Source organism: Syngnathus scovelli, chromosome 6 (assembly GCF_024217435.2).
Source record: "Syngnathus scovelli strain Florida chromosome 6, RoL_Ssco_1.2, whole genome shotgun sequence".
Classification (NCBI taxonomy): Eukaryota; Metazoa; Chordata; class Actinopteri; order Syngnathiformes; family Syngnathidae; genus Syngnathus; species Syngnathus scovelli.
The window spans coordinates 5,701,329-5,727,551 of NC_090852.1; the positions used below are offsets into that span (position 1 = coordinate 5,701,329).

The window sequence follows — 26,223 nt, forward strand, 5'->3', positions numbered from 1 at the left end:
ATGCACATTTAGTTCATAAAATGTAAGATTGACTCAAGCAAGGCGGCATGTGCAACAGCTGCGTTTGCGAAGGCGGCTAGCATCCGGCACCTCCAAAAATGAGCGGGTCTTTCATGTCGCTGCCCCTCAAAGGCCATCTGGAATTGGAGAGCTCTTTTCTGGCTACTCATGTCATGTGAAAGCTCTGTCCAGTGGCTGCATACTAATGGAGCATCTCCTGCTCACTATTTGGCAGACGGCAACAAAGGCCCCGCTAGCAAACAGTCTTGATTTGGTCTTGGCAGTGGTGGAGACCTGGGTGGGAAATCTCAACACACTCTGGCGTAATGAATTTTTCTGATCAGAGGAGGAGAAACCAGAGCTGGGAGAGCAGCCCGTGTGGGCAGGAGTTCAGGCAGAGGGGGGGAGGGAGGCTTGTGCTGGTATTTGCCTGCTTGCAGCCCAAACACAGGTGCAGCCTCCCCCCCCCCCCCCCGACCATCACAGCGACCAGCGCTTGGACCAACCCTTTGCCGGCTCCCGCAACTGTTGCATGGTCGCCAAGGAGATGAGTTCAAGCGACGCAAGATGCACGGTTGCCCCCCCCCCCAAAACAGATCCGACGGCGCGGATGTTGCGGCCGCCACTTGTTCCGGCGGCGCGGATCCAGCGGCTGTCACCGTCGGCCTTTAACGGTGCATGACGCACGGCCGCCCCCCGACCCAGTCCCGACGGCGCGGATGCTGCGGCCGCCACCAGTTCCGGCGGCGCAGATCCAGCGGCCGTCACCCAGTCGGCTTCAACGGCGCATGACACGCGGCCGCCGATCCAGTCCCGACGGCGCGGATGCTGCGGCCGCCACCAGTTCCGGCGGCGTGGATCCAGCGGCCGTCACCCAGTCGGCCTTCGGCGGTGTGTGACGTGCGGCCACCTCCCCATTTCCTCCCGGCCCATGTTGGACAGTCTTGGATTTTTTTTTCTTTTTTGGGACGTCGGGAGCCGTCCCTTGTGGGAGGGGTACTGTCACGCCCGTGCCACTTCGCTCAGCCACACCCCTTTCGTTACCGTAATGTCTGTCACCTGCTTCCTCTTGTTACCCTGTGTATTTAAGCCCTGCCCGTGTGTTTCTCCCTGTCGGTGTCTACTGTTGTGTCCATTCCTGTTCGTGCCCAGTGTTCCTGTTCGTGTCATCTGGTTTTCCCTGGGTCTGTCTGAAGGCTCACGGTCGGAATTTTAATCTTGTCCAAGGGGACTTCATGTCGGTCAGTCTGTCTGTTTTGCTGGCCGTGAGTCTTCCTCCCGTCTGTGTCGTTCGTTCCCCACCTGCCTCCCTTCCAACTCCTTTTCCCTGCAATAAATCCTGGTTCAAGCTGCATTTGGTCGCCCTGGCTCAACTCATTCCTGACATGCACCCCCAGGAACTTGGTGCAGCTCACCCTCTCCACCACAGCACCGTCGATGATCAGCGGCAGGTGTTTTGTGTGATCCTTCCGGAAGTCAACAACGATTTCCTTGGTCTTGTCGACGTTCAGCAGGAGGTTGTTGTCCCTGCACCACGTGGTCAGAAGGTCAACTTCCGACCTGTACCGAGTCTCGTCGCCCTTCGTGATGAGACCCACCAGAGTCGTGTCGTCAGCAAACTTCACTATGCGGTTGTCGCTGTAGGTCACAGTGCATCTCAAAGCACCACTACACTGTAAATTGAATCTGTTCATGGCCAAAACTACTTTTAGAATGTCAGACAAAGCAAAAGGCTTTAAAACAATATGAATCCCAGCCAATTTATTATTGCAATCATTCGAATGTGTGCGGACTTGAACGCCGCATGCTTTAGCGAGCCTCCCTGGGAGCAACGAGGAGGGTTTCGCAGATGTGGCTCGGCGTCACGCAGTGCCGATCATTGTCTCCCTCACACTTTCTAACGAGCCATTTCTCAATATCCACACAGCGGACGGAGCTCGCCGCGGAGCAGAGCAGCGCCGCGCAGCTTCCTTCTTCTTTGCAAGTGTTTGGATTAAACGCGCAGATGTGGCCACTTGTGGGACTTGGTGTCACATTATGTGTGTTTACCGATCGACTGGTGCTTGTTTGCAAACAGCACAAGTGATTGGCTTCGCTCCGAATGAAGCTCCAGGCACTTTTTGTCTCCGCGCTGGACGTCATGTGCACGTTGGCGGATTTGTCGCGCAGAGAGTCGCCGAGTGAGGGCGATTGCGGATTACACTGACACTGGAAGCGTTTATTTGCTTAGAAAAAGAGGGGCTTTCTCAGGCAGCGTGGCGTGGGCGTCTGGTCCACCGTCCTCTGGGTTCCCGGAGAACTCCATGCAGTCGCAAAGGTTGGTTCGATTTTCCCTTATTAAATGATCTTAAAAATAAATATACGCGCATTTGCAAAATGCTGGGAAATATTTCAAATGCTGCTGGCAGAAAAAGTGAATGCAAACCTGTGGACCAGCGTTTCATTTCTCGACCATTCATCACATTTAAGGCCAATCGGTGGGAGCAGTGAAATCACCCATGACGACCCCTCCCCCCTCCACACACACGCACACACACGCATCCTTGTTAACCTCCCTCTGCAGGACCCAACTTAATTTACCGAGTTCTGGGGTCCACCCTTTCTAGTGGTCCAAGAACTATGAAAAAAATCAGGCAACTCCCAAAAAAAATCTTGTTACTAAAAATCACTTTCAATAAACACAATTTGAAACTTTTTTTTTCATGTCAGTTTTTCAGTCATATCTGGGGCCTGTTTCTAACATTCCGGCTTTGCGGGGTCCACCTTTACACACATGAGATTTTTAGTCAGTTATGGGGATCGCTTTTAATATTTCAACCTTAAGAGGTCTACCTATACACACATTATTTTTTTAGCCAGTTATGGAGCTTGCTGTTAAGATTTAAGACTTGTTAGGTCTGCCTTTATAAAGAGGATCTATCAAGTTCAACCCCAACCCTAATCTAACCCAAACATGCATTTGTGTGGACTTAATCATTTGAGAAAACCTAAAAATTTTGTTAGTGTTATTAATACTTTCATCTGGCTAAATATACTAGATATACATTGAAATGTGCATTCTAAAATACATTCTGAAGTCTTTATTCAGATTCTGGTCCATTTTCCTTGGTCACAGTCTTAATATTCTTCAATTTGTTCAGTCATATTGGTACATTTTAAAATATTTAAATTCTGCATTTTAGCTAACTATAAAGTACACAGGATTTACAAGTAATAATTGTCGAGTCAAAATTTTAAATGGACACATTACAAATGTAGCCAATGAATAAAGGAACTTATTTAATCTAACATTTACGAACAGGAGAAGTGGAGCATAAAAAAAATCACAAACAAATAGTGAACAAATGGTGAAACAGGACCAGCCATGTGTTTCTATCTCTGTTAAGGGAAGCTGTTTCACTCATTTTCTCCTCATGGTGGTTATTCTCTTTTTGACAAAGTACTTAACAGCGCGGTGCTTGTGGTTCTGCAGCAATGCATCTCTCGCAGTCAAGCTTACCAGGAACCTGATTTGTCAATATATACTTCCTTGAATGTTTATTTACTGCAGCACATTCCTCTGGGGTCCAGCTTCTTTTCACAACTTTTCCGTTACCTAAGGGCATAGGAAGAGCACTTTTTAGTTTACAACTTAATTAGAACAAAATTGCATAAAGAATACATTCACTTTATGTACAATTATCCGACAATATAATTCAAATGAGATATTTTATAACGTCAACTATCTTTGTCAACAGTGATGAGCCTACAATAGACATAAGTAAATCAGTTAATATCTGAGATATTAATCCGGTCATTTAAGTTGCTAGGTGGTCTTCAGTGTCAGCTGTTTTGATATTAACAAAATTAAAAATAGATGCACAAAAGGGTAACATTAGAATGCCCCCAGTTTTGGTGGTGGGGGAAAGAGGTCTCTCATTTTCTTGATTACTTTTAAGCAGTTTTGCATTTGACCAGAATGTCACTGCTGGTAGATGAAGCAATTCCTGGACCCTACAGAGGTTGCACAGGCAGTCAAACTCCACCATGGCAGCACATTGGGATGCACCATTTCTCTGACAAAACCATTAAGAACAGATACAAGTTGTTGCAAAATCAGGGAAAATAAAAAATAAAAATCAGAGAAAAACTTTTTTCAGACAGTGTTTTACATGTATGGGGAATTTGCTTTGATAACGTGCTACACATGGACAAACAAAGATGATAAAAGTAAATTTGGAAATATATAATGTGTAAAAAATTAAATGCAAGCTGTATAAGAATGGTATCTGCCTTGGTGTGACAATGTGTGAATTTGCATATTCACTAATAGGTTAATCTAGAGCAATTTTTCTTTCTCTCTTTTGAGGTAAATGTGTCATGTATACATTACCTCTATTTAAAAATAGATGTAAACAAACATCTCACATATAATCAAGGTTAGCAATGACCTGTAACTCACATGAGAAAGGATGGGTCAATTTTCATTTTATGACAAAATTCAAAAGTTTAGACCTTACATGTCTAAGAAAAAAAGTCAAGTGGTGTTTAATATATCTTGCTTGGGTCATCTAAATCTTAGTAAGCAGCATATGTGAGGATAATTAGATACTGATACAGTAGTAACAATTGGGCAATTTAAAAGCAACTGTGATAAAGTTATATATTGAAAAGGATTACTCTAAACTCACCTCCCTTTTTGGCAGACTTTTCATTACTTGGGCCACGAGATGCGGAGGTACAAGAGGTCACTTCTATCACTTCTGGGATCAGCCCATCTGAAATGATGATTTTTAAGTACAGAAAAAAAACACAGTATAGCAATATTCTAAAACAAAAATTAACTGCACCTGTATAAGAATGCTTGGTCAAATTTAATATACTCTTGTTTTGAGCAGATTGATTTGCAGAGGTACAGAGCAGTCCTTTTGGGAATCATTGTCAGTATCATCACTGTCTGAGTAGTCCACTTTGAGAAACTCCTTTGATAATTGATAGCTCTACGGAGGGAATTAAAAGAAATGTGTTGTTAGTTTCTGCAAGCTACTCTTATATGCTGTATTAATATAAAGACTAGAATTTCTTTGCTCAAAATAATTAAAATTTCTGTCCAATATCTTAACTGGTAGACGACCGGTGCTGTACACATCCTCTGAAATATGCCAAAACCTTATATCACAGGAAATTTTACATATAAAACATGGAAAAGGCTCCAAAATTTACAACAAAGAAGCCACAAGAAACCATATTTCAGAAATCTGTTATGTGTGTGTGAATGATTGGCTTGGTTGGAATAACCATGACAACCTTAGATCCATACGGAGGGCCCCACAAGTAGCCATCAGAAATCTGTTATGTGTGTGTGAATGATTGGCTTGGTTGGACACCCATGGGCGCATGTTTCAACAATCCATCTATAGGTGTGTGTGCCACTGGTTCGTTTGGGCTCTATGAGGAGAACCACTAAAACCGTGTGATCCAATGGTTGGCTGAATGCTGTTTAAGGTACCTTCTGACTAAAGAACAGCTTTCCAACTAAAAGCTGTAAACTAAGAGAACAAGAAAAGGTCTACAAAGTTTATTTCTTACAACAAAGTCGCACTGAATGTTACCCGTTGGCTGGCATCTTGTTTGATGTTATCATCAGGGTCAGAGTCCTGCCAAGTTCTGGCTGGTTCAGGCAGCGCACCATCAACAGGAGCCTGAGAGCCTGTCACCTGGAATTAAAACCACAAATAACTTACCAACATCATACAGACACCACAAATGACAGACTCAAGACCTGTATAGTTAAATCATGTGAAGTTAGTCCCCGAAACCAAACAAGCTTTTCTAACTAAAGTGTTCCAGTCAGTTCTGGATGTCTAATCAGGTCCTATAACAGCATCTTTATGGATGTAGTGGAGCATCCTTCAGCATGACACTTTAGCCGTTTAGCTGTTGAGGATGTGTGGAACTATAGCTGTAATATAATCAGCCTCCATAATGTCCATAACCAAAATATGATCTAAAAACATGAGACAACCTTCGATCCATACGGAGGGCCCCACAAGTAGCCATCAGAAATCTGTTATTATGTGAGTGTGAATGATTGGCTTGGTTGGAATAACCAAGACAACTTTAGATCCATACGGAGGGCCCCACAAGTAGCCATCACAAATCTGTTATGTGTGTGTGAATGATTGGCTTGGTTGGACACCCATGGGCGCATGTTTCAACAATCCATCTATAGGTGTGTGTGCCACTGGTTCGTTTGGGCTCTATGAGGAGAACCACTAAAACCGTGTGATCCAATGGTTGGCTGAATGCTGTTTAAGGTACCTTCTGACTAAAGAACAGCTTTCCAACTAAAAGCTGTAAACTAAGAGAACAAGAAAAGGTCTACAAAGTTTATTTCTTACAACAAAGTCTAACTGAATGTTACCTGTTGGCTGGCATCTTGTTTGATGTTATCATCAGGGTCAGAGTCCTGCCAAGTTCTGGCTGATTCAGGCAGCGCACCATCAACAGGAGCCTGAGAGCCTGTCACCTGGAATTAAAACCACAAATAACTTACCAACATCATACAGACACCACAAATGACAGACTCAAGACCTGTATAGTTAAATCATGTGAAGTTAGTCCCCAAAACCAAACAAGCTTTTCTAACTAAAGTGTTCCAGTCAGTTCTGGATGTCTAATCAGGTCCTATAACAGCATCTTTATGGATGTAGTGGAGCATCCTTGAGCATGACACTTTAGCCGTTTAACTGTTGAGGATGTGTGGAACTATAGCTGTAATATAATCAGCCTCCATAATGTCCATAACCAAAATATGATCTAAAAACATGAGACAACCTTCGATCCATACGGAGGGCCCCACAAGTAGCTATCAGAAATCTGTTATTATGTGTGTGTGAATGATTGGCTTGGTTGGAATAACCAAGACAACTTTAGATCCATACGGAGGGCCCCACAAGTAGCCATCAGAAATCTGTTATTATGTGTGTGTGAATGATTGGCTTGGTTGGAATAACCAAGACAACTTTCGATCCATGCGGAGGGCCCCACAAGTAGCCATCAGAAATCTTTTATGTGTGTGTGAATGATTGGCTTGGTTGGACACCCATGGGCGCATGTTTCAAATATCCATCTATAGGTGTGTGTGCCACTGGTTCGTTTGGGCTCTATGAGGAGAACCACTAAAACCGTGTGATCCAATGGTTGGCTGAATGCTGTTTAAGGTACCTTCTGACTAAAGAACAGCTTTCCAACTAAAAGCTGTAAACTAAGAGAACAAGAAAAGGTCTACAAAGTTTATTTCTTACAACAAAGTCTAACTGAATGTTACCTGTTGGCTGGCATCTTGTTTGATGTTATTATCAGGGTCAGAGTCCTGCCAAGTTCTGGCTGGTTCAGGCAGCGCACCATCAACGGGAGCCTGAGAGCCTGTCACCTGGAATTAAAACCACAAATAACTTACCAACATCATACAGACACCACAAATGACAGACTCAAGACCTGTATAGTTAAATCATGTGAAGTTAGTCCCCGAAACCAAACAAGCTTTTCTAACTAAAGTGTTACAGTCAGTTCTGGATGTCTAATCAGGTCCTATAACAGCATCTTTATGGATGTAGTGGAGCATCCTTGAGCATGACACTTTAGCCGTTTAACTGTTGAGGATGTGTGGAACTATAGCTGTAATATAATCAGCCTCCATAATGTCCATAACCAAAATATGATCTAAAAACATGAGACAACCTTCGATCAATACGGAGGGCCCCACAAGTAGCTTTCAGAAATCTGTTATTATGTGTGTGTGAATGATTGGCTTGGTTGGAATAACCAAGACAACTTTCGATCCATACGGAGGGCCCCACAAGTAGCCATGAGAAATCTGTTATTATGTGTGTGTGAATGATTGGCTTGGTTGGAATAACCAAGACAACTTTCGATCCATACGGAGGGCCCCACAAGTAGCCATCAGAAATCTGTTATGTGTGTGTGAATGATTGGCTTGGTTGGACACCCATGGGCGCATGTTTCAAATATCCATGTATAGGTGTGTGTGCCACTGGTTCGTTTGGGCTCTATGAGGAGAACCACTAAAACCGTGTGATCCAATGGTTGGCTGAATGCTGTTTAAGGTACCTTCTGACTAAAGAACAGCTTTCCAACTAAAAGCTGTAAACTAAGAGAACAAGAAAAGGTCTACAAAGTTTATTTCTTACAACAAAGTCTAACTGAATGTTACCTGTTGGCTGGCATCTTGTTTGATGTTATCATCAGGGTCAGAGTCCTGCCAAGTTCTGGCTGGTTCAGGCAGAGCACCGTCAACAGGAGCCTGAGAGCCTGTCACCTGGAATTAAAACCACAAATAACTTACCAACATCATACAGACACCACAAATGACAGACTCAAGACCTGTATAGTTAAATCATGTGAAGTTAGTCCCCAAAACCAAACAAGCTTTTCTAACTAAAGTGTTCCAGTCAGACCTGATGTCTAATCAGGTCCTATAACAGCATCTTTATGGATGTAGTGGAGCATCCTTCAGCATGACACTTTAGCCGTTTAGCTGTTGAGGATGTGTGGAACTATAGCTGTAATATAATCAGCCCCCATAATGTCCATAACCAAAATATGATCTAAAAACATGAGACAACTTTCGATCCATACGGAGGGCCCCACAAGTAGCCATCAGAAATCTGTTATTGTGTGTGTGTGAATGATTGGCTTGGTTGGAATAACCAAGACAACTTTAGATCCATACGGAGGGCCCCACAAGTAGCCATCAGAAATCTGTTGTGTGTGTGAATGATTGGCTTGGTTGGACACCCATGGGCGCATGTTTTAACAATCCTTCTATAGGTGTGTGTGCCACTGGTTCGTTTGGGCTCTATGAGGAGAACCACTAAAACCGTGTGATCCAATGGTTGGCTGAATGCTGTTTAAGGTACCTTCTGACTAAAGAACAGCTTTCCAACTAAAAGCTGTAAACTAAGAGAACAAGAAAAGGTCTACAAAGTTGATTTCTTACAACAAAGTCTAACTGAATGTTACCTGTTGGCTGGCATCTTGTTTGATGTTATCATCAGGGTCAGAGTCCTGCCAAGTTCTGGCTGGTTCAGGCAGCGCACCGTCAACAGGAGCCTGAGAGCCTGTCACCTGGAATTAAAACCACAAATAACTTACCAACATCATACAGACACCACAAATGACAGACTCAAGACCTGTATAGTTAAATCATGTGAAGTTAGTCCCCAAAACCAAACAAGCTTTTCTAACTAAAGTGTTCCAGTCAGCCCTGATGTCTAATCAGGTCCTATAACAGCATCTTTATGGATGTAGTGGAGCATCCTTCAGCATGACACTTTAGCCGTTTTGCTGTTGAGGATGTGTGGAACTATAGCTGTAATATAATCAGCCTCCATAATGTCCATAACCAAAATATGATCTAAAAACATGAGACAACCTTCGGTCAATACGGAGGGCCCCACAAGTAGCCGTCAGAAATCTGTTATTATGTGTGTGTGAATGATTGGCTTGGTTGGAATAACCAAGACAACTTTCGATCCATACGGAGGGCCCCACAAGTAGCCATGAGAAATCTGTTATGTGTGTGTGAATGATTGGCTTGGTTGAAATAACCAAGACAACTTTCGATCCATACGGAGGGCCCCACAAGTAGCCATCAGAAATCTGTTATGTGTGTGTGAATGATTGGCTTGGTTGGACACCCATGGGCGCATGTTTCAAATATCCATGTATAGGTGTGTGTGCCACTGGTTCGTTTGGGCTCTATGAGGAGAATCACTAAAACCATGTGATCCAATGGTTGGCTGAATGCTGTTTAAGGTACCTTCTGACTAAAGAACAGCTTTCCAACTAAAAGCTGTAAACTAAGAGAACAAGAAAAGGTCTACAAAGTTGATTTCTTACAACAAAGTCTAACTGAATGTTACCTGTTGGCTGGCATCTTGTTTGATGTTATCATCAGGGTCAGAGTCCTGCCAAGTTCTGGCTGGTTCAGGCAGAGCACCGTCAACAGGAGCCTGAGAGCCTGTCACCTGGAATTAAAACCACAAATAACTTACCAACATCATACAGACACCACAAATGACAGACTCAAGACCTGTATAGTTAAATCATGTGAAGTTAGTCCCCAAAACCAAACAAGCTTTTCTAACTAAAGTGTTCCAGTCAGACCTGATGTCTAATCAGGTCCTATAACAGCATCTTTATGGATGTAGTGGAGCATCCTTCAGCATGACACTTTAGCCGTTTAGCTGTTGAGGATGTGTGGAACTATAGCTGTAATATAATCAGCCTCCATAATGTCCATAACCAAAATATGATCTAAAAACATGAGGCAACCTTTGATCCATACGGAGGGCCCCACAAGTAGCCATCAGAAATCTGTTATTGTGTGTGTGTGAATGATTGGCTTGGTTGGAATAACCAAGACAACTTTAGATCCATACGGAGGGCCCCACAAGTAGCCATCAGAAATCTGTTATGTGTGTGTGAATGATTGGCTTGGTTGGACACCCATGGGCGCATGTTTCAACAATCCTTCTATAGGTGTGTGTGCCACTGGTTCGTTTGGGCTCTATGAGGAGAACCACTAAAACCGTGTGATCCAATGGTTGGCTGAATGCTGTTTAAGGTACCTTCTGACTAAAGAACAGCTTTCCAACTAAAAGCTGTAAACTAAGAGAACAAGAAAAGGTCTACAAAGTTTATTTCTTACAACAAAGTCTAACTGAATGTTACCTGTTGGCTGGCATCTTGTTTGATGTTATCATCAGGGTCAGAGTCCTGCCAAGTTCTGGCTGGTTCAGGCAGCGCACCGTCAACAGGAGCCTGAGAGCCTGTCACCTGGAATTAAAACCACAAATAACTTACCAACATCATACAGACACCACAAATGACAGACTCAAGACCTGTATAGTTAAATCATGTGAAGTTAGTCCCCAAAACCAAACAAGCTTTTCTAACTAAAGTGTTCCAGTCAGACCTGATGTTTAATCAGGTCCTATAACAGCATCTTTATGGATGTAGTGGAGCATCCTTCAGCATGACACTTTAGCCGTTTTGCTGTTGAGGACGTGTGGAACTATAGCTGTAATATAATCAGCCTCCATAATGTCCATAACCAAAATATGATCTAAAAACATGAGACAACTTTCGATCCATACGGCGGGCCCCACAAGTAGCCATCAGAAATCTGTTATTGTGTGTGTGTGAATGATTGGCTTGGTTGGAATAACCAAGACAACTTTAGATCCATACGGAGGGCCCCACAAGTAGCCATCAGAAATGTGTTGTGTGTGTGAATGATTGGCTTGGTTGGACACCCATGGGCGCATGTTTTAACAATCCTTCTATAGGTGTGTGTGCCACTGGTTCGTTTGGGCTCTATGAGGAGAATCACTAAAACCGTGTGATCCAATGGTTGGCTGAATGCTGTTTAAGGTACCTTCTGACTAAAGAACAGCTTTCCAACTAAAAGCTGTAAACTAAGAGAACAAGAAAAGGTCTACAAAGTTGATTTCTTACAACAAAGTCTAACTGAATGTTACCTGTTGGCTGGCATCTTGTTTGATGTTATCATCAGGGTCAGAGTCCTGCCAAGTTCTGGCTGGTTCAGGCAGAGCACCGTCAACAGGAGCCTGAGAGCCTGTCACCTGGAATTAAAACCACAAATAACTTACCAACATCATACAGACACCACAAATGACAGACTCAAGACCTGTATAGTTAAATCATGTGAAGTTAGTCCCCAAAACCAAACAAGCTTTTCTAACTAAAGTGTTCCAGTCAGACCTGATGTCTAATCAGGTCCTATAACAGCATCTTTATGGATGTAGTGGAGCATCCTTCAGCATGACACTTTAGCCGTTTTGCTGTTGAGGATGTGTGGAACTATAGCTGTAATATAATCAGCCTCCATAATGTCCATAACCAAAATATGATCTAAAAACATGAGACAACCTTCGGTCAATACGGAGGGCCCCACAAGTAGCCGTCAGAAATCTGTTATTATGTGTGTGTGAATGATTGGCTTGGTTGGAATAACCAAGACAACTTTCGATCCATACGGAGGGCCCCACAAGTAGCCATGAGAAATCTGTTATGTGTGTGTGAATGATTGGCTTGGTTGAAATAACCAAGACAACTTTCGATCCATACGGAGGGCCCCACAAGTAGCCATCAGAAATCTGTTATGTGTGTGTGAATGATTGGCTTGGTTGGACACCCATGGGCGCATGTTTCAAATATCCATGTATAGGTGTGTGTGCCACTGGTTCGTTTGGGCTCTATGAGGAGAATCACTAAAACCATGTGATCCAATGGTTGGCTGAATGCTGTTTAAGGTACCTTCTGACTAAAGAACAGCTTTCCAACTAAAAGCTGTAAACTAAGAGAACAAGAAAAGGTCTACAAAGTTGATTTCTTACAACAAAGTCTAACTGAATGTTACCTGTTGGCTGGCATCTTGTTTGATGTTATCATCAGGGTCAGAGTCCTGCCAAGTTCTGGCTGGTTCAGGCAGAGCACCGTCAACAGGAGCCTGAGAGCCTGTCACCTGGAATTAAAACCACAAATAACTTACCAACATCATACAGACACCACAAATGACAGACTCAAGACCTGTATAGTTAAATCATGTGAAGTTAGTCCCCAAAACCAAACAAGCTTTTCTAACTAAAGTGTTCCAGTCAGACCTGATGTCTAATCAGGTCCTATAACAGCATCTTTATGGATGTAGTGGAGCATCCTTCAGCATGACACTTTAGCCGTTTAGCTGTTGAGGATGTGTGGAACTATAGCTGTAATATAATCAGCCTCCATAATGTCCATAACCAAAATATGATCTAAAAACATGAGGCAACCTTTGATCCATACGGAGGGCCCCACAAGTAGCCATCAGAAATCTGTTATTGTGTGTGTGTGAATGATTGGCTTGGTTGGAATAACCAAGACAACTTTAGATCCATACGGAGGGCCCCACAAGTAGCCATCAGAAATCTGTTATGTGTGTGTGAATGATTGGCTTGGTTGGACACCCATGGGCGCATGTTTCAACAATCCTTCTATAGGTGTGTGTGCCACTGGTTCGTTTGGGCTCTATGAGGAGAACCACTAAAACCGTGTGATCCAATGGTTGGCTGAATGCTGTTTAAGGTACCTTCTGACTAAAGAACAGCTTTCCAACTAAAAGCTGTAAACTAAGAGAACAAGAAAAGGTCTACAAAGTTTATTTCTTACAACAAAGTCTAACTGAATGTTACCTGTTGGCTGGCATCTTGTTTGATGTTATCATCAGGGTCAGAGTCCTGCCAAGTTCTGGCTGGTTCAGGCAGCGCACCGTCAACAGGAGCCTGAGAGCCTGTCACCTGGAATTAAAACCACAAATAACTTACCAACATCATACAGACACCACAAATGACAGACTCAAGACCTGTATAGTTAAATCATGTGAAGTTAGTCCCCAAAACCAAACAAGCTTTTCTAACTAAAGTGTTCCAGTCAGACCTGATGTTTAATCAGGTCCTATAACAGCATCTTTATGGATGTAGTGGAGCATCCTTCAGCATGACACTTTAGCCGTTTTGCTGTTGAGGACGTGTGGAACTATAGCTGTAATATAATCAGCCTCCATAATGTCCATAACCAAAATATGATCTAAAAACATGAGACAACTTTCGATCCATACGGCGGGCCCCACAAGTAGCCATCAGAAATCTGTTATTGTGTGTGTGTGAATGATTGGCTTGGTTGGAATAACCAAGACAACTTTAGATCCATACGGAGGGCCCCACAAGTAGCCATCAGAAATGTGTTGTGTGTGTGAATGATTGGCTTGGTTGGACACCCATGGGCGCATGTTTTAACAATCCTTCTATAGGTGTGTGTGCCACTGGTTCGTTTGGGCTCTATGAGGAGAATCACTAAAACCGTGTGATCCAATGGTTGGCTGAATGCTGTTTAAGGTACCTTCTGACTAAAGAACAGCTTTCCAACTAAAAGCTGTAAACTAAGAGAACAAGAAAAGGTCTACAAAGTTGATTTCTTACAACAAAGTCTAACTGAATGTTACCTGTTGGCTGGCATCTTGTTTGATGTTATCATCAGGGTCAGAGTCCTGCCAAGTTCTGGCTGGTTCAGGCAGAGCACCGTCAACAGGAGCCTGAGAGCCTGTCACCTGGAATTAAAACCACAAATAACTTACCAACATCATACAGACACCACAAATGACAGACTCAAGACCTGTATAGTTAAATCATGTGAAGTTAGTCCCCAAAACCAAACAAGCTTTTCTAACTAAAGTGTTCCAGTCAGACCTGATGTCTAATCAGGTCCTATAACAGCATCTTTATGGATGTAGTGGAGCATCCTTCAGCATGACACTTTAGTCGTTTTGCTGTTGAGGATGTGTGGAACTATAGCTGTAATATAATCAGCCTCCATAATGTCCATAACCAAAATATGATCTAAAAACATGAGACAACTTTCGATCCATACGGAGAGCCCCACAAGTAGCCATCAGAAATCTGTTATTGTGTGTGTGTGAATGATTGGCTTGGTTGGAATAACCAAGACAACTTTAGATCCATACGGAGGGCCCCACAAGTAGCCATCAGAAATCTGTTATGTGTGTGTGAATGATTGGCTTGGTTGGACACCCATGGGCGCATGTTTCAACAATCCTTCTATAGGTGTGTGTGCCACTGGTTCGTTTGGGCTCTATGAGGAGAACCACTAAAACCATGTGATCCAATGGTTGGCTGAATGCTGTTTAAGGTACCTTCTGACTAAAGAACAGCTTTCCAATTAAAAGCTGTAAACTAAGAGAACAAGAAAAGGTCTACAAAGTTTATTTCTTACAACAAAGTCTAACTGAATGTTACCTGTTGGCTGGCATCTTGTTTGATGTTATCATCAGGGCCAGAGTCCTGCCAAGTTCTGGCTGGTTCAGGCAGCGCACCGTCAACAGGAGCCTGAGAGCCTGTCACCTGGAATCAAAACCACAAATAACTTACCAACATCATACTGAGAGTAATTCAAATAAAAGAGACAAAAATCTTCCTTTTTTTAATAACAAATTAATATTCCAACTTGCATACTTGATCTTACTGACTTACTTTTTCACGCCATGGCCATTTAGAATCACCATAGTTGTAATTGATTTCAGTTCCCATTTCTATGTTTTTGATGGCAAAAAGGCACAAATGGGGCTCGTCATTTACTATTTTTTTCATGGTGCAGTTTGGAGACTTGTGGTTGTCATTCACTAATCTTCCAAGAGAGCCATCCTCTGTTGATGCATCAATACTAGGAAAGAAAAAACAGAAATCAAACATTTTGTATCATATAACTAGTTTTTTAGTAAAATAAAAGTTGGCTTACAGAAATAAAAACTTGCAACATTTCAAAAGAAAAGTTGAGAGGGAAACAATGTCTTTTTGAACATCATAGCACTAAATAAAAAAAATTGTTAATGCCACAATCCTGATGTGTTATTGAAATATTGCTTCTGAGTGACTCACTAATTTAGGGTATTTTATTCCAGTCTCTTTCTAGAGTTCATAATTATTGTATAGAAAATATTTGGATATACATACCACCAGTAATGATTCTGCCATTCAAAGAAAAGAGAAATGTACTCTCCTTTTCAGAGTACTTGCTTGTTTGGCATTTTTCTGCTGACAGAAGTTGACCCCTGTATTATAAGATGAACTCTCCTTGTTCAAAGTGCTGGGTAGCAAACACGCCTCTTCCTGCAAGGACATTTTATATAAAACCATTGGTTATGAGAAAATATTTATTTAAGATACACCTTTAACCAAATAATTGTGGTGTTATCTTACAATTTTAATACTAAGTTCTCGCTTAGAAACAGAAATACAACAACCAATCTGAATTTGATTGTTTTTTGTGTTGTTTTATAAAATAAATAAATATATACTTAATGGATAAATGGTCTAAAAATGAGTTTATTACCTTTTTGATCATCAATAAATCTTTCCACTAGTCCAGGTTTGTCCTTTGAGGATTAAATGTAAAAGGCTGCTTCATCAGCAGGCTTTTTTCTTGCTTTCCTTTTGGACATTTCTGGCTCTAAAAAATAATTCAAAACATGGCAGAGAGAACTTTAACAAGCACTCTATATTAATTTTAAAAGATTTGTAATCATCCACTGTATAAAGACTGAAGGAATAAGCCTGGCCTGAGAACTAACAGAACAAGAGTGATTAAAGAAAGAATATTTTTCAGAAAATACTGATATATTAATGAAAATGTTTGTCGGTTTGAAGCTGAGCTTTGTTACTTTTAACTAGTCACAGTTCCAACCAGGTGCTGCATCCAAAGAAAAGTTATTTCAATAGTTTTACCAGTATAACTCGTTATACTTTTCAGGAGCTACCAACTCGTTTTTATTATGTTTGTGTTTGAAAAGTGAACGTAGCATCCTGATTAGCGGTTGCTAATTAGCCAATAAGCTAGTTTCCGGATAGTTTTATTTGCGTCAGAATGCTTGTGTTATTTAAAGAAAGCATTCTGATAGAAAACCACCGAGAAATACAGAAGACATGCAGATATATCATAACACTGAGCACACACGTGTTTGACGAGTTTTGAAGTGGTTTCGGCAATTACGGCCAGAGTCCGGTTCTGGGCTTAGCAATTATGAAACATTAGCACATCGAAATCATCCTGAATATAACACGGAGCAATTATACATTCTGTCGTTCTCTTTTACACCATTGTTTTTAAAACCACTGCAAGCTAAGATGAATAACAAGTTAAAAAGCCGGACTGTCTGAGGGGAAAACGTTACGCCATCCGAGTGACAATATACCGAATCCGAAGCCATAATCATTGCATATAAACCCCTCGGGGTCTGGACAAAAAGCATTTCTACATCAGTTTCTTGTACTTAGTATTTACATGCAGTTGATTTACTCACCGTGTATGTTGTGTTTCGTTATGAGCAGCGTGTCTTCGTCGCGGAGCAGTCTCAGTCTGGCGGCGTCACACGTGGCGAAGTGACGTTAAGCTGGTGGTTTTAGCCGCATGAAGCTAACACATGCAATACCTGCTGATTTAACTAATATGTAAACTGATGGTAAAGAATAAATTACTATTAATTTATACCTTTATTTTTATGTTTAGAACATGAAAAATGCACGAGATGCTGATTTAACTAATATGTAAACTGATGGTAAAGAATAAATTACTATTTATTTATACCTTTATTTTTATGTTTAGAACATGAAAAATGCACGAGACAGTTTTTAAAATAAGCCTAATAGAATGAGCGTATTTTTATAAAGCAAGTGTAATGAATATTAAATAACGTAGATAAATTGCAATTGTAATGCAGGAATTTTATGTTTACAGTATTATTTTAGCTGCTATGGTTACTAAAATAATAATTACCTGGTTTAAATCTACAGGAAATAGCATTTTATTTTCTTAATCAACACTCGGATCACGAGGTGCCCTGATTGGTTGAATCACACACACTTCCGGTAGTGTGTATACTTGCAATACCACTTGCCATGGTCGGGGGGCCGCTACTGAGCACACACACTTCACACACACAATTCTCAACATTGCGACCATGAGGGGTAAGTGAAAAAAATTCGTGAGGCATGTTGTTAGAGCATTTCAAGCTGTTTTAGAGTGGTTTCCCGAGTGGGGTCCATGATTTTGGACCCCACAACGACACAGGGCCCCACTTTGTTGGTGGGCTCCCTGTCTTCGGACCCCCCATACTAATAAAAACAAGTACACACACACACACACACACACACACACACACACACACACACACACACACACACACACACACACACACACCTTTACTGCACATTTTCATGTTGGTATGCCTTAATTGCATGACAGCTGCAATTAGCAATAAGCAGACTGTCCAATAAGGTTGACGTTTAATGACAGGTTGGGCTGTCCTCGTTACACCATGTGCGTTTGTGTCAAGGTCTCGGGAGGTCCAGTTTATTTTACAAGCGCCATCTGTTGGAACAGGCGGATTAGTCTCACTGACTGCACGCTCAGGTTAATGCACATCATTTGGAGCTGCAGTGCTCGTCAATATATGCCTTACCGGATTTTACAGGCAGAATCACAGATTTAAACACCTTGCTCCATGAAAGCAAGCGGCTGAGATGTGATAGCTGGATCTTTTTTTTTTTGTTTTCATGCTGCACGGTGCCTGTAAGAGGTGCGACACAATGTAGATTCATATATATATATATATATATATATATATATATATATATATATATATATATATATATATATATACATACATACATACATACATACATAACCCTCAGCCTGATGCTATGTATGTGTGTGTGTGTGTGTGCTTGTATATATATATATATACATACATATATATATACAAGCACACACACACACATACATAGCATCAGGCTGAGAGTATAATTGCCAAAGTTGTTATACAAAATAATGCAAGAATCCTGTTGCCTCGATTCAACCTTTGCAGAGCACCGTGACCTGGATGACTGAGAATCTAAATAAGAGGAAAACAATATGCAACATTAGTCTTTTTTTTTAATTTCTGTTATTCATTTTATTCAAGAATTTTATTCAGTGACTATTATGCTTTTCAGCTAACGATACATAGCCTACGACCATGTTGCGCATAAAAAAATGACAAATTATTAAAAATGGCTATTGTGGTGTCATTTGGATTTCATTTAAATAATATCCCTCTCAATTAGCTAATAAAAGCAGAATCGAACTGTACTAAGCATGCTACATGCTACTCTTGTTTCAGATCCATATTTAGCTTGCTAGACGATTGGTCAGGTCTTTGTGTCAATCAACCGGCCATACAAAACGAAAGCTCAATGACGACGGCTGGTGCAGATTGCCAGAAAGGCCTAAGTTATTTTCTATACATGCTTGCTGCACAGCGTAGTTAACAACGTAAACATACATTGTACCTCATAATTTACCCCTTAGAGATTATCCTCTTGAGGTTGTCCAAAACGGTCGCTGTGTGGAGACTGTCACTCAAAATGATTCATATCCAAGCGCTAAGAGAAAGTCAGCAAAAATGCATCTTTGTCCGAAGGCCCGAACAATTCATCAAATGGGAGTAGATTGTTGGAGATGTGTCAGAGGAGGGCTGACCACCCTTGTTGCAAACATTTAAACCACACATGACATCTTCATCTTTGTCATTGTATTTTTTTAAATTCAAGGTTTCCCATACTTATAAAAAGAGATTATTTTCTGGAACACAAACTTAATCAAATATATCAACATGTAATGTACATAAACCTCACAAAAAACATTGACTGTTGGGTGCCCTCCTTAAATTTGGGACAACCTGATGTGTGCATCAAATGACCCTGCTTGGTGTTTGTCGTGCTTTGGGGTTCCTGCACTGCAGGAATGCGCCTCGTGGCTCGCTTTGCGACAAATACACTCACAAATAAATAACAGTAAGTGACGTTTTTCCCCCTTGTCATTTCTTCCATTGTGGTGAGAGCCCAACGCTACGACTTTCATATTAGCTGCGTGCTACTATGCTCTAGCTATGAATAATTTATTAGTTTTATTATGCTGGAAGCAAAATGTCATACAAAGCAAGTTTTGGTGGTTTTGCATGGTTTTACAACCAGAGCAATATTTTCTTTTTAGCTGTCTGTGCCGATTTGTACGATACATTTTCATTAATATATTAAGACAAATAACAGCCCAAAAATATTCAATGGGGAGTTTAGGGGAGTTTCCCAAAATACGTTTTTCATTCATTTTTAAAATAAATTAAGCTTCATGGCGTGATAAAGCACAAAAACCGTATAAATATTATTTTGCGCTTCTTTGTACCGGTTGTAGCTCCAATAGTTTACAGAATGACTTCCTTTCCGATTTAATGAGTGATTTTTTGACTCTGGTGTCGTGACGTATTCATCTGAAATATAGTTTTAAAATGAGCGCGGAGATGGAGTTAAATTCATCGTGCTTTGTGAACGCTTCAGTCGTGGAACATGTCTACGCATTGAAGTGTAATTCGAACCGTGTGGAATGGGGGGGGGGCGCGTAAGTGGGGCCCGAATGGGGATTGGTTCGCAGTCGGGTCTCCCTTCTCCCTCCCTCCCCGGCTGGCATCCACACATCTGCGGCTACCCCAGCCAGCACGCTCCCTCTCGCGAAGGAAAGAAATTATGACCCCCTCGCTCGCTGCCTTTCCAACCGCGGCTGGCTAGCTCACGTTCGGTCCACTTGCCGGTCACGAAGGGAAGTGATGAGAGAGGACGGGCACGACTTGAGACTCGTTTTCCGGACTTTTGTCAACTTGTTCCCCGCCGTGTCGCCTCCTCAACCAGGCAGAGGAGTGAAGGGCGACCCCGAGCTGGATGGATGGTTATGGGGAAGAGAGGCAGACCCTCGGCGCTTCAAGTGTGCAGAGTCCTCGCTCTCTTCTTATCACTCTTCCCTACAGGTAAGACGCAACTTTGTTAGTATTTTTTCATCTTATATATGATAGAACAATTGAACACTTACGTTCCACCATTTTTCCTTGCGTTTGAACCGGTAACATTGGCGCCGCTAAAAGTATTGGAAATCGGCCAAAGTGTCGTAAAAGCGTCTTCAATGCTAACGATTTACGCAATTAGCTACAAATGGCGATGATTGACGACCAATTGCGCTTGGGGGAAATATATCGATTGAAACGGGGGCAATATATTGTATACACTGAAAATAATTGTGAATTTCTTAGCTCATGGAAATACTTTTTCCCCTTACATCTGCTCATACCAAAGAGGATGGCTCAGTGTTGAGCCGTTGTTATTGCTGTCTCTAAAAATAATTTAAAAATTGTTCAAGTTTGAGTGTAAGAGAGGGAGTGGGCAATTTGATACTTGAGAGCCGCAGCCTTTTTTTAAGGCCGTGCTTAATAGGGAAAATTGGCACTGACTGGTTTAACGTTGCTGTGGCAGAAGCTATGCTAATAAACGCACATTTGTCACTCAAATAAACCCATTGACAGCAACTTCATGCAACTCTGAATGTTTGCCAAACCCTTATCAGCATGCAACAACAATGTGATAACGTTCTGATAGTTGAGATTGTTACGAGATTGTCTTATTGTCAGCCGCTGAGGTTCGGAGACGCTCATGAGTCTTTCAGGGTGTTTTCTGTGGGACTTTATTGTTGTTTTTACACGCTCCACCAACCGAAGCATCTTAAAAGCATCGCAAGCCAAGAACATTTGTGCAACGGGCTGCCTGGATGCTGTTAACTGAATTGGCGACAAACCACACGAGTTAAAGTTGAGTTGCGTGCAGTGGTTTGCAAAGGCTTTACACAGCACTGCCTTAAAAATTGTCAACTGTAAAATCTCATTTACGATTGCGGCGACGGTCAAGTGGAAATACAAGTTGGCGACTGAAACCACGAAAACACTTATAATGGTGCCATAACACTGCTTTGAATTAATATTTTGAGGTTATATGAATATTGTGTTGTCTCCCTCTAACAGCAAGTCTACAGTGCAAGATCCTCAAGTGCAACTCAGAATTTTGGGCCTCCACGAGCAACTCGGGGCCGGAGGAGGACTTCTGCACGGCGCTACGCGCGTACAACAGCTGCGTGCGGCAAACCGCACGCACCTGCCGAGGTGACTTGGCATACCACTCGGCCCAGCACGGCATCGAGGACCTCATGAGCCAGCACAATTGCTCCAAGGAGGGACCCACGTCGCAGCCACGTGCCCGCACCCAGCTCCCGGCCGCGCCATCGCCACCCGACAGCCAGGAGCACTCAGACGGCCCGGAGGTGTGCCATTACGAGCGCAGCTTCCTGCGTAACGCCGCCCGGCCCAATTTCACGCACTGCGGCTTCTTCGGGGACCCCCACTTGAGAACCTTTGGAGATGACTTCCAGACGTGCAAGGTGGAGGGCGCCTGGCCGCTCATTCACAACAAGTACCTGTCGGTCCAGGTGACCAACACCCCCGTGTTGCCCGGGTCCTCCGCCACGGCCACGAGCAAGGTGAGCTGGCACACATGGCGTTCACATTTCCTCACTCATGGACTATTGCGGTCCGCCAATTACGAACTGATCAATTTCAAAATTGAACCAGTTGTCAATTATTTTGACGATCTTGACTGATCAATGGGATTAAAAAATAAATGTATATAATTTCCAACCTTTCCCACAAAAACACCATCATTCCAAATTGACAAAAAAAGCCTCTTGGATCTTTCTTAGCCGTCTTTGTGTGCTTTTTTTCCCCCCCTTTGGCGTAGTGAACACAATGTTTGCAGGCATTTGGTGGCCAAGCTCAATCATCTTTGCACTCCTAATCATTTCCGCAGAGTTTAATGGCCGCATGAGAAACGTCCCCGAGTAGAATTCCACTGCACTCGTTGCCTGCTTTGTTGACTTTGCAGTTTATCCAAACTCACATGTGCGGTGGGATCATTTGCACTCATCAAAAGTTCCTTAATGATACACTATTACATTTATCAGCTTCTCTCTCTTGCTTTTAAAGTCATTCCATTTTCTTTTTTTTTCCTTTTTTTAAACAATGAGCTACTTGGAAGCAAAGCAGAGACTTGAGTGTGGACAAAAGGAAAACAGGGCAGTGAGCCAAAGGCACCTGTGCAAACAATCTGCTAAGAGATTAGCATTAGCACAAAACAAGAGGCTGGCTGGCAGGCTACGATGGAATCACGCTCACTTTCGCCGCTTTTTTTAATTTTTGAGTATCTCACGGCCAATTACAATGAATCGTCAGTGTCCTTCGTGCACAACGCCAACCAGTTTGGCTTCATTAGCTGCACGCGACTTAGCGCCTCGCGCCCCCTCAGAGCATAGTTGCGGGGTTCACTGGCAGGTTTTGCAACGCTATGAATGGCTCGTCTTTGTGTCTGCACACTGAGGCCCGATTTTGACTGCTGGCTTCTCAGTTTTTTTCATGTTGAGCTAGCTGAAATGTGACTCTGAAGCTGGTGAGACAACATGGCATAGAAACGTTGAAGTACTTTCCTTCATATTTACAGTTGAAATTGAATTTGCATTTGGAATTAAAAAAAAAAAAAATCCCATAAACAATAATGATATTTCTGTTGCTGCTTTAAAACGTTTGAAAGTTGAAATCTCAACTGTTTCTTCCACAGCTGACAATCATCTTCAAGAACTTCCAGGAGTGCGTGGACCAGAAAACGTATCACGCTGAGACGGACGAGCTCCCCGCCGCCTTTGCCGACGGCTCCAAGAATGGCGGCGAGCGGCACGGCACCAACGCCCTCCGCGTGGTGGAAAAGGTGCCCGGCCAGCACGTGGAGATTCAGGCTCGCTACATCGGCACCACGCTGGTGGTGCGGCAGGTGGGCCGCTACCTGACCTTCGCTGTGCGCATGCCCGAGGAGGTGGTGCGCTCGGTGGAGGAGGACGACGGTGGCGAGCAGGACTTGTATCTGTGTCTGCACGGCTGCCCCGCCAACCAGCGTATGGACTTCAGGAAGCTGCGCAACCAGGCGGGCAGCTTCAGCTACCAGGCGGCCAGGGCCAAGTGTAAGGAGCGTTTGCCCGTGGAGGATGTCTACTTCCAGTCGTGCGTCTTTGACCTGCTCTCGTCCGGGGACATCAACTTCACCATGGCCGCTTACTACGCCCTGGAGGATGTCAAGACGCTGCACTCCAACAGCAAGCGCTATCACATCTTTGACAAGGACGCCTTCGCTAGCCGCGCCGCAGCGCATCGCTTCTCACTCCAGTACGTCGTCGCCCTCTTGTGGTGCACGTTTGCTCTTTAGCCACTCCAATGAGTCCTTAGGAATGTCCGCCTAGGATTTCATTGGCTCGGGCGGTTGAGGGGTTGCTTCATCCAACCCAAGCCAGACAAGTCCGAGAAGGACAACATGAGGGCTTTTGATCGCTCACGGTGTCAAGCTCTTTTTTGTCGTTTTGGTGTCCCCTCCGCCGCCATGAATGTGAAAGCATCACAGCGTATAGTCGCCTCATTCAGTAAACGCCTTTCTTTTCAAGGAACCACACTCGATACAGTTGAAAACTAATTTTCAAGACAGAAGCAAGCATGCTTCAAGCCGTTTATGAAGTTTACTGTCAAATTTGCCCTAAAAACAAAAACAAAAAAAATCCACAACATATAGTAAGTAGTAGTCACTGTATTGTTTGTTCGACTATTGTTACATTTATTTTACAAAAGTGTTAGGTTAAAAAAAAAAAAAATGCAGCATCTACAATTTTAGTTTTGCAATTACAATGACAGACACCTCATTTACTTTATTGGGCTACATTAAATTATTTGTCAGGCCTTGTGACACCTAAGAAAAGCAGCGCTGACAAAAAAAAAAAAAATTCCCATCTGCTGTGGAGATAAATGAGTCCTATTTTTTGGTTGTGTGAACGTAGGACAGTTTTTTAGCATCTGTGGTACATTTTGTGGGCACAGTACGTGTGGGTACCCCCACAAATGGCAAAAAACAGTCCAAATTAACTGGAGAGTCATACTTCATTTTGTTTCCTTCCAAAAACTGCATAAATGTTCATCAAATTATTACGTATGTGGTGACAGCACTCAGTGTGTGTAGACATCTAAGAATTTAAAATCACAAGTTGTGGAAAAGTATGGGAAGCAAAGTAATCAACAATTAATGTTAACGCAGAATTTGGTAGGGGAGGACAATTTCTATACAAAATTAAACAAATCCGTGAACTTTTTTTCCTTTTATGGGCTACGTAAAATGATGTGGAGTGCCCCAGGGCTTTGAGTTTGACACCCTTTCATTTGAAACACAAACATACACTTTTTTTTTTTTTTTTTTTTTTGCGGGGGTCACGATTTGAGGCAAAAAAGGTAACGATTCCCGTGGAAGTGATTTGAGGGCTTGAGTCTTTGCCAGAGAAACGAGCCTCTGTGCCAACATCATTAGGACTGAATTTTGACAGCGACACTTGTACGGGCAGCTGTTAGTCCTGATTTCAACGTGAGCTCTCGGGTGTGCTCTTATCCATCTTTGTTTGATTTTAACACTGAAGTATTTGTCACTGCTGGCTGCCTTTTTTGATTTTTTTGTTGTGGGGTGCTTTGATGACAGACGTGATGCAATTTAAGTGATTGTAATGTGGAATCTGAATCTTGTGTTTGTAGATGTGGTTTGCATTGTGATTTTTATAGTAGCTGATGTGAGATTGTACATAGTGTGTAAAGTTGTGTTAATTTGACTTACTGTGAATGTGAAATATAATGGTAAGAGATTTTTTTTTGCAGAGACATGAAGAGCACACAACACAATGGTCAACTTTTGAGTTTTTTGCTGCTCATGATTGCCAAATGAACGCACTTTATGTTTTTATCCAGCTCATGTTGTTGTTGATGTCGTTTGAAATTCAAAAGGAATTAATTATAAGAATAATAAAACAGCTGGGAAATGCCCGAAGAGATCAAACTGTATGTTTAAAAAAAAAAAGTGGTGCAACACACAGCTGTTTATAATATTAGTTATTTATTGAATAAAAGAAAATATCTTGTTAGTGAACCCTCTTTTTGATGACTTTGCGAGTATGTCAGTCTTCTACTGCCCCCTAGTGCATGTCAGAACGTTTTTCTCCAAACTGCCACTATATTGAAGGCATTTTCTTAAATATACTTTTGATACTGATTTAACAAATTTCTTTACTTTAGTTTTTTTTTGTGTGTGTTGTTTTTAGGTTTGACCTATAAAAGCTTATCCGATACTGAATTTATCATGTAATTTATAGCTATGACGTTTCAGAAAAAACAATTGCACCTGTTGACGATCCTCATCCTTTATTTACATATTCAATATATTGCTATTGGTAGCACAATCAAAACCAACATCAAAATATGCAATACTAAATTTTAAAATTTCAAGTCTGGATTCCTGTCCTACCAGAGACGGGAAAAGTACAAACATTCTGTACTTGAACTATTACTATAAATTCTAAGTAATTATTACTTCTGTAAAACAAAAACAAAAATGCAAGTGTAAACTCACCTCTTGGAATCTTTGGGAAAAACCTCTCATAGGCAGCTGAGGCAGGTTCATGTGTTGACTTTAAAAGTTGACTTCAAATTAGTTCCTCAGTAACATGATTGGAACATTTCTTTAGATTCGACGGCAGCCTGCAGCGTTTGTCACATGTGCAAATTCATCTGTGGCGTTGCGGCGAGCATGCGTGCATGTTTCCGGGTTGTTA

General features: G+C 42.2%; 1 protein-coding gene and 2 long non-coding RNA genes across 4 annotated transcripts; 1 reads left to right on the forward strand and 2 right to left on the reverse strand.

Moving 5' to 3' along the window:
- Window positions 1–1,531: 1,531 nt before the first annotated feature.
- rgma (repulsive guidance molecule BMP co-receptor a) lies at window positions 1,532–25,541 on the forward strand. The gene is made up of 4 exons (XM_049723238.2): window positions 1,532–2,317; window positions 20,358–20,473; window positions 21,515–22,026; window positions 23,157–25,541. The coding sequence occupies exons 1-4, from the start codon at window positions 2,304–2,306 to the stop codon at window positions 23,793–23,795; spliced, it is 1,281 nt and encodes a 426-aa protein (XP_049579195.1). The 5' UTR covers window positions 1,532–2,303; the 3' UTR covers window positions 23,796–25,541.
- On the reverse strand, window positions 3,066–5,699 carry LOC125970699 (uncharacterized). 2 transcript variants are annotated; one of them, XR_011087039.1, is made up of 3 exons: window positions 5,592–5,699; window positions 4,671–4,979; window positions 3,066–3,595 (listed from the first exon to the last, which is right to left on the reverse strand). It is a non-coding gene; the product is annotated as an uncharacterized lncRNA (long non-coding RNA). The 2 variants fall into 2 exon arrangements; XR_011087038.1 differs by having other exon boundaries at window positions 5,569–5,693.
- On the reverse strand, window positions 19,193–20,821 carry LOC125970706 (uncharacterized). The gene is made up of 2 exons (XR_007482242.2): window positions 20,536–20,821; window positions 19,193–20,467 (listed from the first exon to the last, which is right to left on the reverse strand). It is a non-coding gene; the product is annotated as an uncharacterized lncRNA (long non-coding RNA).
- Window positions 25,542–26,223: the final 682 nt, after the last annotated feature.